Source organism: Artemia franciscana, chromosome 21 (assembly GCF_032884065.1).
Source record: "Artemia franciscana chromosome 21, ASM3288406v1, whole genome shotgun sequence".
Taxonomy (NCBI): Eukaryota; Metazoa; Arthropoda; class Branchiopoda; order Anostraca; family Artemiidae; genus Artemia; species Artemia franciscana.
In genome coordinates this window covers 20536529-20555975 of record NC_088883.1, presented here as the reverse complement: position 1 = coordinate 20555975, position 19447 = coordinate 20536529, and the positions used below count along the sequence as shown (strand labels likewise).

Below are 19447 nucleotides of genomic sequence, written 5' to 3'. Positions count from 1 at the left end.
CATTTTTCTTCAAGACGCTTTTCTTATTGATTTCTTTAGTTCTTACCTAATATTTTCTCTGATTCTTAACAAACCTACGAAGGTAAGGTGGGGAAACAGGGCCTGCTAATGGGGGACTTCCAAGACGCTGGACCCTAACGGGACCCCTAGCATGCATTTTCAACGAGGCTTCCTAACCTAGCCACCGGAGGGCCTCAGCATCCATTTTCACGGGGGGGATACCATCAATTTCAACTGGGACCCTAGCATCCAATTTCATCGTGGACCGCGTAATGTAACCACCAGGGACCCTAAAAACTGTTTCAATCGTGAGCTCTAGGGGTCCTAGTAGTCAATTCCATCGAGAGGACCCTAAAAACCATTTTCAATGGAGCCCCCTAGCAACCAATTCCATCAGGAGTCCTAGCAGTCTATTCCGACGGGGCCCTAGCATCCAATTTCATTGGTAGCCCCTAACCATTGGGGCCCTGGCACCCAATTCAACCAGGTCCCTAGCGAGTAATTCCACCGGAGGGCCCTAGCAACAAATTTCATCGATAAGACGCTTTTAAAAGTTTTTCAAGATTTCTTTTGATATCATACAGTAGGGGAATGTTCACTTATGTTAAGGATGATGCTATCACGCATGAATTTCTAGACTTCAAAGTCTTTTGGGGGCTGCCGCTTTTAACAGAGGACAGCGCGCATATGGAATGCTACGTAATGACACTGCAAACTTGGGATGTTACATAATACATAAAAAATTTTATTTTCTTTTCAAGACTCTTTCTTCATGATTTCTTTACTTTTTACATAATAAGAAATGTTTACCTGAGTTAAGACATTCACACGCAACTTTTTTCTTCAGACCCCAATGGGAAATCCCTGCTTGTAACTTTGCACAGCACACACGTGGGTGCTATGTAATGATGATGTACACGCGGGATCTTGCATAATACTTTTAAGAGATTTAATTTTTTTCAAGACGTTTTTCTCCGGAAACCTATATATTTTAATGATTTTTTTCGCCATTAGGATTCAAAAGGGCATCTTCATCCAATGGAATGGAGCGTTAACCAGGTGGACTATGAAAACCTCTCTAATATTATGATTTATGAAATAGATTCTAGAAATAACCAATTCCACGCGTGGAGAATTCCCATGTCCCGCTTAATAGAATGATCAAATTGATCGCATGTTTCCAACCCTTTCCATATAATAGCGCAAAAACATCCCTATGCTATTGATTATTGTTCCATTAGATGCACCTGCCTATTAAAATGTTATTAATTTTCTTTTGTGATCTAGACAGGTTGAGCTACATAGCGGATGTTACATAGAATTTGTTTTAGATATTTCATTACTTAAATGTTTACGTATGGAAGACTCGTCCTAGAACAATTAATCTAAAAAGACACAGACTTTAAATTATAAACAAAAGTTTTATTAATAAAAAAACGTACACAATCATGAAATCACAGAAAGATCAGTCAAAACTCAACAAACAAAAAACAAAACACGAAAAAACCTCGTATAATATAAAATATAAGCAACATGAAATCACATAAAAAGCAGTTCAAATGCAATAAATGGAAAAGCAAAACGTGAATAAACCTTATAAAGGATAAAATATAAACAAAAAGAACCTTGAATACAAGAAAGACGGGGGTCCAGGCAACAATTGCAAAGGGGGTGTCATTAGAGATATATTAAAGCCATATTAAGAGGCATTTCTGAGAGGTTTTAATGGAAATGCTACATTTCTTTGAGTCGTGACTATGCATATTCACGCCATCTTGACAGTACGTGGCTGACTAACCCTTTAGCCAGCAATTCCAGCAGGACCCCCTAACATCTAATCCCACCGGAAGGCCTAGAAACCAATTGTATTGGGACTGTAGTGAGCGATTTCAGTGGGGCCTCTAACATCTAATTTAAGAGGGAGGCCTCCTAGCTACCAATTCCAGGGGGAAGGTTTGCTCTTAGAGAAAAATTTTGACGAAATTAAGAGTTGTTTCTGATAGGTTTAAATGGAAATGCGACGTTTCTTTGAACCATGGCTATGCATATTCACGCCACCGTAACAATATGGGGTTAGCGTACCCTAACATGAAATTCCACCATGAAGCCTAGAAACCAATTTCAATGGGACCCTAGCGAGATATTCTAGCGGGGCCCCTAGCATCCAATTCTAACGGGGGCACCTGGTAACCAATTACAGAAGGGTGATTTGTACAGAAGAGATAAATTTAAACCAAATTAATAGTTATTCCTGAGAGCTTTGAATGGAAATGCTACGTTTTTTAGCCTTGACTAGGCAAACTCACGCCACCGCGATAATATGTGGTTAGCCCACCCTAGCAAGCGACTCCAGAGGAGGAAGGGATTTGTTATTAGAGATAAATTTAAACCAAATTAAGAGTTAATTCTGAGAGATCTCAATGAAAATGCGTCATTTATTTGACTGGATCTCAGATTTCAGTCCCCCCCTACAGCTGAAAAATTCTTTTAACACCTCCCAACTTAACTTTAAGCTGTAATCCGAGCAATTTACGTCACCATGTCAAACCATGGATGGAATACAGCACCCACTGCCATCCTTCGACGTGATGACTTCCACGGCAATTCACGTCACCATGACAATGTGTCTGCCTCCCTTGACAAACCTATGATACGCATTATCATTCCTAAGATATTTTTCAGATATTTTCTTAATAAAATTATGGTTTGTTCCGTCGATTCGTGTTTTTGCAAGCTACCCCTCAATTTGATTACCTCCATGACGATTCAGGCCACCATGCCAATACGTGGCTGGCTCGTGACATCCCTTTCACAAATATTATCATTGCTAAGGCAATCTTCCAAATAGTTTCTAGTTAACAATCATCCATTACATCCAATATTTCATTTTTTGTGTATATCACGTCATTTCACGCCATGCTGCCACTCTTTAACTGACCCTCCGGCACCTTATCATAAATTCTAGGACATTTTTTAAAAATGTATTTTTTAATATAGTGATTCTTCCCCCCTTCTAACACTCGGTTCCAATCGTTCCAACTCCGATTCTACTGGTTTCCGCTTCGGTTCAACCGATTCCCAATCTGGCCGTGGTTGCGTCAGTTCTGTTTTCTCCCACTTCTGTCCCCAGTTCTATAATTACGATAACGCCAATTCCGCTCCAAGTTCCGTCAATTCCAAGATTTAGTTTTACAGCTGCCTCCGTGATAATCTATCGAGGATCATTGACAATAGCTAGTTTATTATACGTTTTCGATCAGTATCATTTTTATATTGGAAGGATATAACACTCAAATGGAATTTGTTGCATGCTAATGTTTCTCTTCGTGAAACTTGTATTTTGATTTTCCTCATCGTAAAACTGGTTTTGTTCATGGAACTTGTTGCGTGCTGATTTTAGTTCATGAAACCTGTTGCATGCTGAGTTTTCCCTTCATGAAAATTGTACATTGTTTTTTCCTGATGACACTAATTTCGTTCATATAACTTGTTGCGTGGTGATTTTTCTTCGTGGAACTTGTTGGGTGCGAAATTTTTTTTTAAATAAAAAAGAGATAGAAGTCAATGAAAAGACAACAGACAAAACTGTGGCCAGTAGAGTGAAAAGATGAAAGACTGAAACAACGTGGACATTTCACCTGTGTGCAAACTACGCGTCTTTAGCAGAAGAGGAACAAAGATAAAAAGAAAAAAAACACTAAACTGAAAACAATTAAAACTACCACCGCCAATATCCGTAAAATACAATTGTCACAGCTGATCCACTTAGAGCAATTAGACTATTATATTTACTTAAATGAGAACATCAAAGCAACTGAGTAAAAAAAAATATGAAAATGTAAATTAAGTTATTTATTCTGTTACAAAAAATTAACTTAATTTCAATTTTTTATATTTTTTCCTCGGTTGCTTAGAAATAAATCTAATAGCTTCTTTTTCTTACGTGGATACATTGTGAATATATATTTTGTTAATAGTGATGGTGGTTTTATTTGTTTTTATCTTTGTTTCTCTTGTGCTGAGGATGCCTAATTTACATACAGGTGAAATATCCGCGATATTTTAGACTTTCATCTTTTCTCTCAACTGGTCGCAGTCTCGTTTGGTGTCTTTTTATTGAGTTTTACCTCTCTGTGGTTTTTTTAATGGCTGGCCAGTTTGGCTTAAGAACTTTCTTTCGTGCTGATTTTGTTCGTGAAACTTGTTTTACGTGGATTTTTCTCTTTGTGAAACTTGTACATTGATTTTCTCCTCATGAAACTGATTTCAATCATGGAGTTTTTGCATGCTGATTTTTATTCGTGGACCATTTTGCTTGATGATTTTTATTCGTGAAACTTATTGCATGTTGGTTATTCTCTTCGTGAAACTTGTATACTGATTTTTCTTCGTGAAACTGATTTTGTTCATGGAACTTGTTGCTTGCTGATTTCTGTTCGTGGAACTTGTTGCGTTTTGATTTTTTCGTGAAACTTGTTGCACGTTAAGGTTTCCATTCTTGAAACTTGTACATTGATTTTTCTCCTCGTGAAACTGATTTTGTTCATGGAACTTGTTGCGTGCTGATTTTTGTTCGTGGAGGTTTTTGCGTACTGATTTTATTCGTGAAGCCTATTGCATGTTGGTTTTTTCTCTTCGAAAAACTTGTACATTGATTTTTCTTCTCGTGAAACTGGTTTTGTTTGTGGAACTTGTCGCGTGCTGATTTTTGTTCGTGAAACTTCTCGCGTCCAAATTTTGTTCCTGAAACTTGTTGCATGTTCATTTTTCTCTTTGTGCAACTTTTACTTAGATTTTTCTCCTCGTGAAACTGATTATTATATTCCTGGAGCTTGGTGTGTGCTGCCCTTTATTCGTGAAACTTGTACAGTGATTTTTTCCTTGTGAAACTGATTCTGTTCATGGTACTGGTAGTGTGCAGGTTTTTGTTTATGCAACTTGTTGCATGTTGATTTTTCTCTTTGTGAAACTTATACTTTGATTTTTTCCTGGTGAAACTCATTTTCTCCATGGAGCTTCTTGAGTGCTGATTTCGGTTCGTGGAACTTGTTGCATCCTATTTTTAATTTTTGAAACTTGTTGCATGTTGATTTTTCTCTTTGTGAAACTTGTGCATTGATTTTTCTCCTTGTGAAACTAATTTTGTTCATGGAATTCGGTGCGTACTGATTTTTGTTCGTGGAACTTGTTGCACGTTGACTTCTCCTGGCGAAACTTTGACATTGATTTTTCTCCTTGTGAAATTGATTTGGTTAATAGAACGTATTGTGTGATGATTTTTCTCGTGGAACTTATAATCTGCTGGTTTTGTTCGTGAAACTAGTTGCATGTTGATTTTTCTCTTTGTACATTTATTTTTTTTTTCATGTGAAACTGATTTTATCCATGGAACCTGTTGCGTGCTGATTTTGTTAGAGAAGCTTGTTGTATGTTGGTTTTTCTCTTGGTAAAACTTGTACATTGATACTTTTCCTCGTGAAACTGAATGTGTCCATGGAACTTAATGTATGCGGATTTTTGTCCGTGGAACTTGTTGCGTACCGAGTTTCTTCATGAAATTTGTTATGTGTTGATTTTGAAACTTGTACATTGATTTTTCTCCTCGGGAAGCTGATATTGTTCATGGAACCCGTTGAATGGTCATTTTTATTCGTGAATCTTAATCTATCATGATGATAGATTAAGAATTGGCGAAATCGTAATCGAGGAATTGGGGACCGAAGTGGGGGAAATGGAACTGTTGAACCAGAGCCAGATTTGGATTTTGGTTGAGCCGAGGTGGAAACCAGCAGAATCGGAGGTGGAAACGTTGTAACCGAAGGTAAGAAGAGGGGAAAGTGGAATTGCATATCACTTGATTTTAAAAAAAATATTTTTTTAAATGTCTTAGGAATGAAGGTGGGGTGCCAGAGAGTCAGTCATAGTCTGGCACGATGGTGTGAAATGACATGGTAAATGACGATGGGTTGGCTTGCAAAAAGCATAAACAATTTGATTTAATGTATTTTTTAACAAGAAAATATTAGGAAAATGTCTTAGGAATGATAATATGTTTCATTGGGATACCACGAGTTAGCCACGTATTGGCTTGCTGCCATGAATTGCCAGGGAGTTCATCACATTGAGGGGTGACTTGCAAAAACACGAATCAATGGATCAAAGCATAATTTTATTAAGAAAATATCTGGAAGATTCTTAGAAATGATACTGCGTATCACAGGGTTATCACGGGAGGTAGCCACTTATTGTTACGGTGGCAATCCATAGCGTGACACGGTGGCGTGGATTGCTTGGACTAACATGTTCTACAGCTTAAAGTTAAGGTGGGAGGCGTTAAAAGAATTTTTCAGTGGTGGTGGCACTGAAATCTAAGATCCAGTCAAAGAAACGAGGCATTTTCATTAATACTTCTCAGAGATAACTCTCAATTTGGTTTAAATTTATCGCTCATAATAACCCCTTCCTCTGGAATCTGCTACTAGAGGGCCTCTGTTAGAATTGGATTTTAAGGGGGTTCTGCTGGAATTGCTCAATAGGGGTGGTTCAGCGACATATTGGCACAGCGAAATGAAATATGCATAGTCTTGGCTCATAGAAACGTGGCATTTTTATTAAAGCCCCTCAGAAATACCTCTTAACATGGTCTAGATTTACCTCTAATCACAAGCTCCCCTCCCCCTCTGGAATTGGTTGCTAGGACCCACGTCTTTCTATATGTCATGGTTCTTTTTGCTTATATTATATCCTACATCAAGTTTTTTCACGTTTTGTTTTTCCGTTTGTTGAGTTTCAACCGCTCTATCTTTGATATCATGATTTTATAACGTTTTCCTATTATTAATTTTTTTTTAAAATAAAAAGTCTGTGGCTTTTTATATTACTTTTTTCAGGACGAATCACGTAAAGAAATTTCTAAAACCAATGCTATGTAACTTCTGCTATGTAACTCAACCTGTCTAGATCATATTAAAAGATTAATAACATTTTAATAGGCAGATACATCTAATGGAGCAAAAATCAATAGTATTGGGATGCTTTTGTGCTCTTATGTGGAAAGGGTTGGAAACATGCAGTCAATTTAATCATTTTATTAAACGGGACATGAAATTTCTCCAGTTGCGGAATTGGTTTTTTCGTAGAATCAATTTCCTGAATCATTTTGCAAAGGTTTTCGTAGTCCAACTGGTTAACGCTCCATTCAATTGGACGGAAATGCCTATTCGAATCTGAACGAAAACAAACATCATTAGAATATAAAGGTTCCCTGAGGAAACTGTCTTGAAAGAAAATGAAATTTATTAAAAGTATTACGTAACATCACACGTGTACATCGTAACAACTGCGTGTGTGTTTTGCTCAGTTACAAGCGGGGATTCCCCACAAAACCCTGAAGAAACAAGTTACGTGTGAATGTGTCATCCTCAACACAGGTAAAACTCTTAAAGTATTTACGCTCATAAAGTCTTGAAGACTCCTTTTAAATCGGTTGCTAGGGTTCTCCCGGTGGAATTTACTCTTAGGGCCCCTAGAGACTCCCGGTTGAAATGGTTACTAGGTTTGCCCGTAGTTGGTTTAAGTCCCCGATGGAATTAGATGCTACGGTCCCGATGGAATTGGATGGTAGCCCCCTCCCACTAAAATTGGATGCTTGGCCCTCCCAGTGGTTAGGTTAGGTTGAGGGGTGCCAGTGAAATTGGAAGCTACAGGCCCTGTTGGAATTCCTTGTTAGGGCCCAGCTTCTTGAAGGTCCCCCACTAGCGGTTCCTAAAGTTCTTTTCCATCTTCCCTTCGTAGGTTTTTATAAGAATCAGAGAAACTATTTGGTAAGAACTAAAGAAATCATGAAGAAAAATTTCTTAGAAAATGTCTTGGGATGTCTTGAAAAGTCTTGAAGAAAAAATATCTTAAAAAAAAACGTCTTGGGATGTGTTGAAACATCTTGAAGAAAAATGTCCTGAAATGTATTTAAAAGTATTTTTTAAAAAATGTCTTGAAACGCTTAGAAAAATGTCTAGAAGAAAAATGTATAAATAAAACTCCTTGAGCCTAAGCTAGTGGACTCGAACATTCTCTATTAAGTAACAACCGAAAGTAAACAAACCCTATTACGTAACAGCTTTTTCCTGGCCCTCTAACAAGTCCTATTACGTAACATACAAACCCTATTACGTAACACCTAAACTTTATTAGGTAACAGTCACGGTAATTTTGGACTAAGGAAGGCCCTGAAGGTTTTTTAAGACGCTCTATTTGGTAAAACTGAAGAAATTCTAGGGTAAAGAAGCCCCTGAATGTTCCCCTACACCCTTAGGTTTTTAAGCATAACAAGTGATAGAAAAAACATTCCCTGTAACGTAACAGACACCTGCGTATCTTAGAAAATAAATAACACCTGCCTCTTGAGGGAATCGCCGTTAAACTTAAATCATTTAAAGAAGAAAGGAGTAGAGGGCGTTTGTCTGCCTAAATCCAAAATGGCCTCACTACTGTAATCCCACTGGAATCTTGTGATACCAAAACTCCCGTAGAGATCCTACAACATAATCCTAATGATAATTTTGAATGTTCTGAAAGAAATATCTATTCAGTTTCTGCTCTAATGAAATTTCAGATATAGTTGTTTATTATATAACATTTAATCAACAAAATAGTCCAAAACCTCACAGGTGAATCTTCAAAATTGTTTTGTTCATTCTATTTATATTTAATTTAGTTTCAAAGTTTCTTTTAATATTTGTGATGATGACATGTTTAATCTGCAAACAAGTCCATATTTTCATGGCAGAAACTTTAAATTTTTTGACGTTGATTTAATTACAAATTTGTTGCTTTTTTTCAGGAAGTTCACAGACTGAAAACGATTGATGAATTTGAATTTTTCATGTTGAAACACGGTGAGAATATTGTTGATACTTTGGGTGCTGAAATTGATCGAATAGAAAAGGAATTGAAGGTGGGTTAACTGTTTTTGTCTATTTTTTAGGATTTTTAGCCGAAGAACGTAGTAAGTGACATCCTCCCCCCTCCCTTCTTGCACTAACACGCAGCCTAAGGACGACCCTGACTGCGCCGAGGGAGTAGTAACCCTATACATGCAAAGTACATATAAAACAGCACTTTTGCAGGATTTAAGTCAGGGGGTGGATGAATTGTTACTAGAATAAAATATAGAAACTTTTTAAGAAAAAAAAATATGGTAAATTATGGTTGTCCACGCTCCTCCTTTGTGTTGGTGGGTCTGTTCTTGAAAGTGATGCATGTTATAGTTATATTACATTAGTATGATAATGACGAAATAGAAAAGGAATTAGAAGGTTAATTAAGCCTCCTTTTCTTAGCAATAAAAGGATTTATAAGTTTTTTATTTTAAATAAAGTTAATGATATGGTCAGCTGAAAATGTGTAGTTTTTATGTGTTTTTAACACACATTTTTTAATGTGTAGTTGTAGTTTTAGGTGCTTTTTCAAGAAGTTTTTTAGTTTTCGAAGCTTTTCATGTTTTTGGGTTTTTCCTGTTTTAACCACGAAATTTGATTCTTCGTCTTTGGGGCTTGTGATAGCAATTGTTAAAATAAACATCTTGTCCTTCCTAAAACAAAGCCGTCTCTGGTTCAGTCTTGGTCTCAGGAATCACCCCAGCTTTCGAATTTTCCTCTGAAATTTTTTTTTATATTTTTATCAATGAAGTGTTTTCCCAAAAAATTATTTCCTTAAATCTAACAATTCTTTGTACTTCCAGACAAAATGTAAAAGGTTTTCCCTGATATTTTTGCACATTGGGTAAAAGAAAGGACCTTCACCAACCCATATACTTCCTTCTTCCCCCGAGTGGTAATCCGTCTGCCGCCGTAGTTACCAAGTAGTTACCAGTAGTTACCTCTAAATTTATCCCCTGTACTCCTGTCTTAGAATAAACCTTTTCCCCCACGCCATATATATGTTGTTGTTTTTTTTCGAGTATAGGTTAACTTTGATAGTTGACTTATAACCGTTTTCTACTACTTCGCAGCAAATGCTATAAACAGGCGAATTCTTATGGATATAGAGATTACTAAAAATATCCCGGAAAATCTTAAAAAGATTTAGAGGCTTTAACATGTACCTCTCTCCTCTGTTCCTATGTGCGTGCATTATTTCAAGAAAGCCAGGGATTGAAAGGCGTATGTCATAATAGCAGCGTCAGTTACAACCTATTAAAAAACGAACTCAAGTCCCTAGTAACCTAAAATATAAAAGCATATTAAAAAAACATAAAATGAGGAAGAATTCCCATTTGAAGCTGATTCAGGAACGGTAGCTTTTACTTTGATTAATCTTATTCATGGAAATTTTGAAAACAGCTTGGAACCCCAAGAAAATGGTGTCACATCGAAATGAAAACAATGCCATTGGAAGCAAGTATCTTCTTTTTTATTTTATTGACCGAAACCACCCCATTTCTTCATAAAAAAACCTTTTCACAAGATTTTTACAGTATTTTTGAAAGCAACAGTGGGCCTTAGGCCCTTTTACCTCGGCCATAGTATGTCTTTTGCCTTATGTAAAAAAAAGTAGTAACGCTATTGCCTAGAACTGTTAGTGATCGCTCACAGTTTTAGGTCCAAAATAATAAGTCTCTGCCCCCTGTTTCTCAGTTTAAATATGCATTACAAACCATTAGAAACTGTTATGATTGTAGATCAAATACTGAGCACTTGACTATTTCAAATTAATGCTGATTTTTAACTGCAACATCGTAATTAATCCGAGATTTCAAGGAAAATTCCTTGCTAAAAATTTTGTTGTGTTCAGGTCGACTGAAATCTTAAAACTTTGGATAGTAGTTTAAAATAAGATATTTTGAAACAACTCACTTTTCTCAATTTCCAAGAGAAGAATAAACCTCGATTCTTTAAGAACTCATGGTAAAAATAAAGTTCAAGAACACAAAAATTCAGCAATACCTAGCAATTACGATTATTGTGCTTGGAGAATATTTTCAGAGTAGAGACATTCTTTTCGAGCCCTAATAGTCATAATAGGGCACTACAATATTCAGAATGCTACCTTTTTGCACAAAATGGGGCTGAATTTGTAATCTACCATGAGAGACCAAATATTTGTAAATAGAATGACCTGTTATGAATTAAATGATGCATTTTTTTAATCAAAAGATATTGGATTTTAAGTCTCACTGTTGTTCACTATAAACCTTATTTTTTAAGTTTGCTTTGATTTTATTTTCTATCCTTTTTTATAATTTTCTCTTGTTTTCAGAGACGGCACCCAGAGATTCGCCACTGTGATCTTGAACTCCTGTGATTTTGGAATTGGTCTCATCCTAATTTCTAAATATCAACTTATTAGCGTGTAAGAAGTTTTAAATTAAAAAAAATAGTGCGATATGCTTTAGGTTCACTAAATATGCATCCTCTATCTGAGAAAGTGGATGCTCCTCCCCTCCCTGACCAATGGTACCATATCCATATTTCAGAATGTGTGGCAATAATTAGTGTTTTAAATTTACGTTGAGGTCAATTTTATTTGATACAATGGTTGTTTCCTTCCCTTCTTTTTTCTGAGACGGAGTACCAACCAAAGATTTAAACTTAGTCAAAGACTGTAAAGACACAAAGAAGTTATGATGTTGCGAAATATCTGTTCGAATATTGAAGATGGCACTGTATATTCAGTTAGTTATTACCAAATATTATAGTAAAAAGTGAAACCATGGAGGACTTAAGCCACCTAAATTAAACAACGTATCATACGAAAGTAATAGATAGATACTAAACATCAATTAAATAGGTAAAACATAATAGGTAATAGACAAAACAACAGTAGAGAGAAGCCCCAATAAAAGATTTTTCAGTAAAGTGAATGGATTTTTTTCTCTCTCTCTCTGTCTTATTAGGCAAGGTAAATTTACAGTTTAAATAGTTTCCTTTAGAGATAGAAATTAATCATATATCTCATTATAAAATCCTAAACGTTGACAAATCCCAAGTTCATGGGTTAAGTCTCGCATTAATCAGAATAAAAAAAAACGCTATTAAGATCTTCGGATTTGAGAATATTTTTAAATCATTTTAATGAACAATGGTATTTACCTACACATATTGGTGAAAATTTGAAATCGATAACGAATATGTTGTTGCACATACCCTTATAGCTTTGTGCATTTAAAAAATCGTTATGACCAAGCGCATAATCACATACCTGACCTGCTATTTACCAGTAATGGCTGCTAAATATTAACACTTGCTAGATTTATGTGTTGAAAGCTTAAAAAAAGATAATTTGCCAGAATTTTCGAACTTTTTAAGATTTATTTGGTGGCTCCTAAGACTTGACGGTTAAACCGAATATTTAACAATATTTTGTACTTTAAACTAATGTCATGTTTAGACTTGTCTAGTAGGTTTTAAAAACAACCATGGAAAAACGATGGAGTGGTTGCAGTATTATTTTCGGATTTGGGGATTGGGGAGATGGCGCTTTAATTAGAGGTGTATTCTGCAGTATGGTATAAATTATTTCTAAAGCTTTTGGTGCATCAGACCCAGCGAATTTTTTTTTTCTCAAATTCATTCGTTATGAAATATCTAAATGAGTACATTAACTTTAAATGAATATAACAGAATGAAAACCTGCCAGCTAGATTTTCATTAGAACTTGAAGATTGTTTCCGAATGATACTTTCTTCGATTTTCTGGTACCATCCATTCTGCATAATAAGGCCAGGGGAGAAACGCAGACTTTACTAAGCCAATAATATTGTATTTGATTATAAGCACCTGGGGCCTGAACTTTTCACGGTAAAAACAGACATTCTTTTTAATATTTCTTGCAAAAAAAAAAAAAAAATGCTCATAGAGCATAAACTAAGAAAAGTGTTTATAAATTTGTTGGCCTTTTAAAAAGACTTTTTATGGGGTTGGGGATTGGGGAAGCTTAACAAGCAAACGAAAACTCTTAAGAATTGATGTTGCTGAGGTATTTTTAGGTATTTTGCTGAAATAGTTCTTAATCAGGCAAACTTAGTTGAATTCTTTATATACACATTTTTTTTATAATGTTAACTTCAAATACTTTATATATAAAAGACAAGGCTCACTTTTGAGCCTTTTTTTATACCTTTATTAGCGCAATCTTTGACTTTCAGATTAAGTAACTAAGTTTTTAAAGTTACTTTTTTATACGTTAGGCATACAATTTTCAGATATTAACTAGTCAAGTCAGTTCAGAACCGATATTGCCTGAGGCCAAAACAACGTCGCACGCTCCCCCTCCGCCCAAATCTATTCAAAACTTCATTCTTTACTCCATCTCATGAAGTATCAATTTCCTTTCAATGTGTGGGGAGAGGCATTGCTCCGTCAGTCAGACCCCAAAAAGCAGTCAGCAGTTTTTCTTCGTCAACTATGGAACTGTTTGTATAAGATGGGATACCCTTTTTGGGGTCTCTTAAAACTTACCATAAAAAGAGTTTAACAGTTACCAAAAAACATGCATATTTGTGTGCCTACCTACCTGTGTCTACTTGCATCACTTTTGTGATGCAAGTAGGCACGTAGTAACAATATGCCTAATAGAAGTAGGCCTGTTTGTTCTAATACAACAAGTTCTAATATGTCACTTTCTGTATTTGCAGTAAAATAGTTTTGGCTTTGCAAAGGCAGACTTATATACATGTTTAGGTCTATTGAACGATTTTTGTTTATTGCATTTCAAAAGGATACGAAAAAGGGTTTTCTCATAATTACCGACATCTCTCTTTCTTTTTTTTACTACAATAAGAGGATAGGTCCATTTTATGCAAAATATTTGCCAATGAAGACTAATCAAGGATTTATGCTTATAAATTCTTCTCAGGAAACCGTGAAATCAATGAGTTCTTTTAGAAATAGTGATTTGCATTTCTATTTTCGTCATTTAGTTTTTGGTTCATGTTATATTATTGAATTAAAGATTATTGCAAGTTTTATTGTGCAGTTTATTAATAGTAAAAATACTAGAAACTTTTGAACTTCTCGTATATGCTATGACAATCAAGAACAACAGTATGAGAAAGGACGGAGTTTAATTCGTAAAACCAACGTTTTTTCTGTGAAAGCAGAGTTTGTTGTTGCCCCTTTTCCCATAACCCTTTCTTCTGAAAAATCTTTGCAGACTTCTTCTTCTCGTTCCCAGAAGCATAACCTTATGCCGCCTCGATTATGACTGATTTCTTTTAAATTGAAATTCAGTAACTGAGAAGTTTATCTTTCTTGAGTCATGTGAAATAGCGGAAAGATTATGATATTGAGCTGCTGGTCTATGCAACCCTAGGGACTACAGGAACCTCGGATATACCAACCAATTCACCTTGAAGAGTTGCGAAATTAAACCCTTAATCTGCAACAAAGAAAGGGTGAAGATACGCTGTTTAGGATACATAGTAAAATCTATTTTCATAAAAATCAAGCTTTCATGAAACAAATAGCCTTACGTGCAACCAGCATAAAAACTGATCGGGAACCACTATTCAAAACGCTATTTTTGAAGTCTAAAGCAGAAATATAAAGAAGTCTAAAGAAGAAGCTTAAAGTCTAAAGCAGAATAAAAAAAAATACCCAAAACTTTTGACAAGAAGAAAGACAAATTTCGGATACAATGAGGTGGACAAAAAAAAATCCTGTTGTTTCAAACTTATAAGACATGAGATTACTGGAAAGCTTCAAAAAATGTGAAAACATTTTTGTTTTCACAAATTATTTTGTTTTTAAAACATTTTTGTTTTCAGGCAAATTATAAATGAAGAGATTCTCCTAGTCTGGAATCATGTCTATCATATTTTAAGGAACTAGATAGAAATTTGTCATCCTTGTAATGGCCAATGGTGTGTCTTTTTTTATATTTAAAGGCATTAGCAAGGTCACGTACTTTCCAAAACTTTACCTTGTGGCCCTGACTATGCCACTAAAAATAGTGTACAATTCTATAAGGATTCTATTTCATAACCGAAGAATTTGACTGAATAATAAATTAAAGAAGAGAAAAATTCCTTTGGACAAAAACTAGTCTGGAAATTAATAAATTTCTTCATAGAGACAGTGACGAATGCATTCAGTGAGAAAAAATCCTCCATTTTTTCTTTCAGTTTCATCCCTTCCGATCTCCAAGAATAATCCATGGTTTTTATCCTTTCTCCAAGTCAAATCCTGACCCTGCTCATTGATATTTCGAAGATAAGGAACATAAGATTCCATAATTTTGAGGATGGTTTGTGTTTCTGTTTTTTTTTTTTTTTTTTTTTTTTTTTTTTTTTTTTTTTTTTTTTTTTTTTTTTTTTTTTTTTTTTTTTTAATTCTTAATACTTTTAGAAGGAGCTTAAACTTTCCACAACTTCACATTGTGGTCGCGATTATCCCATTAAGAACACTGTCAAATATTGGAAAAATGTTATTTAAAAACTGAAGAATTTGACAGAATAATAAATTCAAGAGCAATAAAAATTCTTTTGGACTAATTGAGTCTGAAAATTAATGGATTTGGTCATTGAGACAAACAACAAATGCATTTTGCATTAAAAGATGTTTCTTCCAATTTCGTCCCTTTGCTCCCCAAGATTAATAATCCTTGGTTTTCTTCTTATTCCAAGTAAAATCTCAATCCTGCCCATACGTGGCACAATTTCGTCAAAATTCTGAGGGGGGGGGGGAGAAATTGGAGCTAATTTTCCTGAATCAAATGATCGGTGAAAATTGAAAAATGAGCCATATAGTACTATAAAGTCAAAAATATATTAAAGGAAAACTGACCCTTTTTTCTGGATGTGAACAAAGACCCGTTTTTCTTATATAGACCTATTTTAGTACAAGGGTTTTGAGGAAACTAAATTCCTACCGGGGTCTTGGGACAGTTGCCTTCTACCTGCCTCATAGCAAATTACGCGTCTACTGCCCATTCGTGCTTCAAAGAACATGAGAATCCAGTACTTTTGAAACAGCCTTACAACACAAACACAATTTATTGATTTTGAAAAATTCTCTTTTTTTATCCATTTTATTTATCAATTTATTTTATCATCCATTTATTATGATAAAGACCATCCATTATTTATCCTTATTTCCAATTATTCTATTTCCTCTGTGGAATTATTTACTTGACCTCTTAGCGTTTCTCATTTTTTTTTTCATAATTCTGGTTTAGGGGTTTAGATGTTGTGCTAAGTGACAGTAACTTCATCAAACTACACATCCGCAATATAATTATGAAATTGCCTAAACTATCGAGAATTGAAATACGTCAAGTTAGGCTTGTTAAGAGGTGGAGGTATTAGATTAAAAAGAGAGGTAACATTCTAATTTTTGCTATCTTGGAAAGTTAGGCTAGCAAAAATTAAACTTTCAAAGATGGGTATACAGACTAGACTAAAGTAGCCTATGTCCCGGGAAGGTATTTTGAAGTATCTACCTCCACTCTTTCTCCCTCAGGAGGGCTCTGACTTTTGATTACTTTCAAAAATCTTTGTGTTAAAAAAAGTAAAACCTTGCAAAATAGATCTTCTGCTTAAATGAAGTAGGGTACTAAACCAGTTACCGATCCCCAACAAATAAAGCAACACCCCCCAAATACATTAAGAAAACAACTTAAACATACCGATTATCCTTAGGTATGGCAGTTTTTTCATATATTTCATCCTCGTGCTTAATGTATAACAGCTTTCTTGCTCAGTTTGATATATCTATCAAACAGTTCGTGGTAACGAACTGTAGGAAGGAGCGACCCGGCTCAATAGTAACCAAAACTCTAAAAAATTGAATTTTTATATCAATAGCTACATCAAAAGAATCGCATTTTAATGCTGATTTTAAATATATAGGTTTCATCAAGTTTAGTTTTACCCATCAAAAGTTACGAGCCTGAGAAAATTTACCTTATTTAAGAAAATAGGGGGAAATAACCCCTAAAAGTCGCAGAATCTTAACAAAAATGACACCATCAGATTCAGCGTATCAGAGAACCCTACTGTAGAAGTTTCAAGCTCCTATCTACAAAAATGTGGAATTTTGTAATTTTTGCCAGAAGACAAATCACGGGTGTTTTTTTTTTTTTTTTTCAGGGGTCATCGTATCGACCAAGTGGTCCTAGAATGTCGCAAGAGGGCTCATTCTAACGGGAATGAAAAGTTCTAGTGCCCTTTTTAAGTGACCAAAAAAATTGGAGGGCATCTAGGCCCCCTCCCACGCTCATTTGTTTCCCAAAGTCAACGAATCAAAATTTTGAGATAGCCATTTTGTTCAGCATAGTCGAAAACCATAATAACTATGTCTTTGGGGATGACTTACTCCCCCACAATCCCTGTGGGAGGGGCTGCAAGTTACAAACTTTGACCAGTGTTTACATATAGTAATGGTTATTGGGAAGTGTACAGACGTTTTCAGAGGGATTTTATTTTGTTTGGGGGTGGGGCTGAGGGGAGGGGGCTATATTGGAGGATATTTCCTTGGAGGAATCTGTCATGGGGGAAGAAAAATTAAATGAAAAGGGCGCAGGATTTTCTAGCATTACCATAAGAAAACAATGAAAAATAAATATGAAAAGTTTTTTCAAATGAAAGGAAGGGGTAGCATTGAAACTTAAAATCAAACAGAGATTATTACGCATATGAGGGGTTCTAAAAATACTTTAGCATAAAGAGCGAGGTATTTAGGAAGAGAACAATACCTCGCTCTTTATGCTAAAGTATTTTTAGTAATTTCAACTATTTATTCTACGGCCTTTCTGATTCAGGGGTCATTCTTAAAGAATTGGAACAAAACTTGCGATTTTGTGTAAAGAGCGAGGTATTAACGAGGGTACAAACCCCCTCGTATACATAATAAAAATATAAGATTATGAAAGTTTGTTACGTAAGTTAATTCTTAAGTTACGTATATTTTTACTAATAAAAACATTCGTTAAAAATTAAAAGTTCTAGTTGCATTCTTAAGTAACCGAAAAATTGGAGGGCAACTAGACCTCCTTCTCCACCCTTTATTTCTCAAAATCGCCTGATCGAAACTAAGAGAAAGCCATTTAGCCAAAAAAAGAATTAATATACAAATTTCATTTTAATAACTTATGTGAGGAGAGCCAAAACCAAACATGCATTGATTCAAAAACGTTCAGAAATTAAATAAAAAAAAATTAATTTTTTTAGCTGAAAGTAAGGAGCGACATTAAAACTTAAAACGAACAGAAATTACTCCGTATATGAAATGGGTTGTCCCCTCCGCAATCCCTCGCTCTTTACGCTAAAGTTTGACTCTTTGCCACAATTCTATTTTTTAAAACAATTAAAAGCTTTAGCGTAAAGAGCAAGGGATTGCGGAGAGGACAACCCATTTCATATACGGAGTAATTTCTGTTCGTTTTAAGTTTTAATGTCGCTCCTTACTTTCAGCTAAAAAAATTAGTTTTTTTTATTTAATCTATTGACACAAAGCAGAGCCTAACTTCTGCTTGTCCAGGAATCTTGCAAGGATTTTTAATTTTCTTTTTTGAAAGGTATATAATTTTATAGGACGGCTTTTCGTCCTCAACGCCTCACTCTTTACGCTAAAGTTTGACTCTTTCTCTTAACTCGACTTCTTAAAAATTTTAAAACCCTTAGCGTAAAGAGCGAGGCGTTGAGGACGAAATGCCCCTTTCATCTACGGAGTAATTTCTGTTCGTTTTAAGTTTTAATGTCGCTCCTTACTTTCATTTAAAAAAACTTGTTTTTTTGTTTAATTTCTGGACGTTTTTAAATTAATGCATTTTTTTTATCTTGGCTCTCCGCGCATAAATAATTAAAACGAAATTTGCATATTAATTTTTTTGGGCTAAATGGGTTTTTCATAGTTATAATTGGAAGATTTTGAGAAAAAAGGAGCGAGAGAGGAGGCCTAGTTGCCCTCCAATTTTTTGATTACAAAAAAAGGCAACTATAACTTTTAATTTTTTACTAACGTTTTCACGAGTAAAAAATATACGTAACTTACGAATTAACTTACGTAGCGAACTTTTATATTCGTATGTTTTATTGCGTATATGAGGGGGCTCACCCCTCGTCGATACCTCGCTCTTTACACTAAAGCTTAAATTTTGTCCCAATTCCTTAAGAATGACCCCTGAATCACAAAGGCCGTAGAATAATTTAGTTGAAATCACTAAAAATAATTTAGAGTAAAGAGCGAGGTATTACGAGGAGGTAAACCCCTCATATGCGTAATAATTTCTGTTCGTCTTAAGTTTTAATTCTGCTCCTCAATTTCAGTAGAAAAAACTTTTCATATTTATTTTTTCATTGTTTTTTTAAATAATGCTAGAAAATCCTGCGCCCCCTTCATTGAAAGTCTCTTTCCCCATGAGAAGTTCCTCCATGGAAAGATCCTCCCACGTAAATCCCCCCCTCAACTCTCCCCCCAAACCAAAAAAATCCCCCTGAAAACGTCTGTAC

General features: G+C 35.1%; 1 protein-coding gene across 2 annotated transcripts in view; it reads left to right on the top strand.

Moving 5' to 3' along the window:
• Window positions 1-13966, top strand: part of LOC136040900 (proton-coupled zinc antiporter SLC30A9, mitochondrial-like) — a 150528-nt gene extending 136562 nt beyond the window's left edge. For both annotated transcript variants that reach the window (XM_065725318.1, XM_065725316.1), the window contains 2 exons: window positions 8840-8953; window positions 11257-13966. In XM_065725318.1, coding sequence (XP_065581390.1) covers window positions 8840-8953; window positions 11257-11301 — 159 coding nt within the window. In that variant the 3' untranslated portion in view covers window positions 11302-13966. The remainder of the gene's footprint in view (window positions 1-8839; window positions 8954-11256) is intronic.
• The last annotated feature ends 5481 nt before the right edge of the window (window positions 13967-19447 follow it).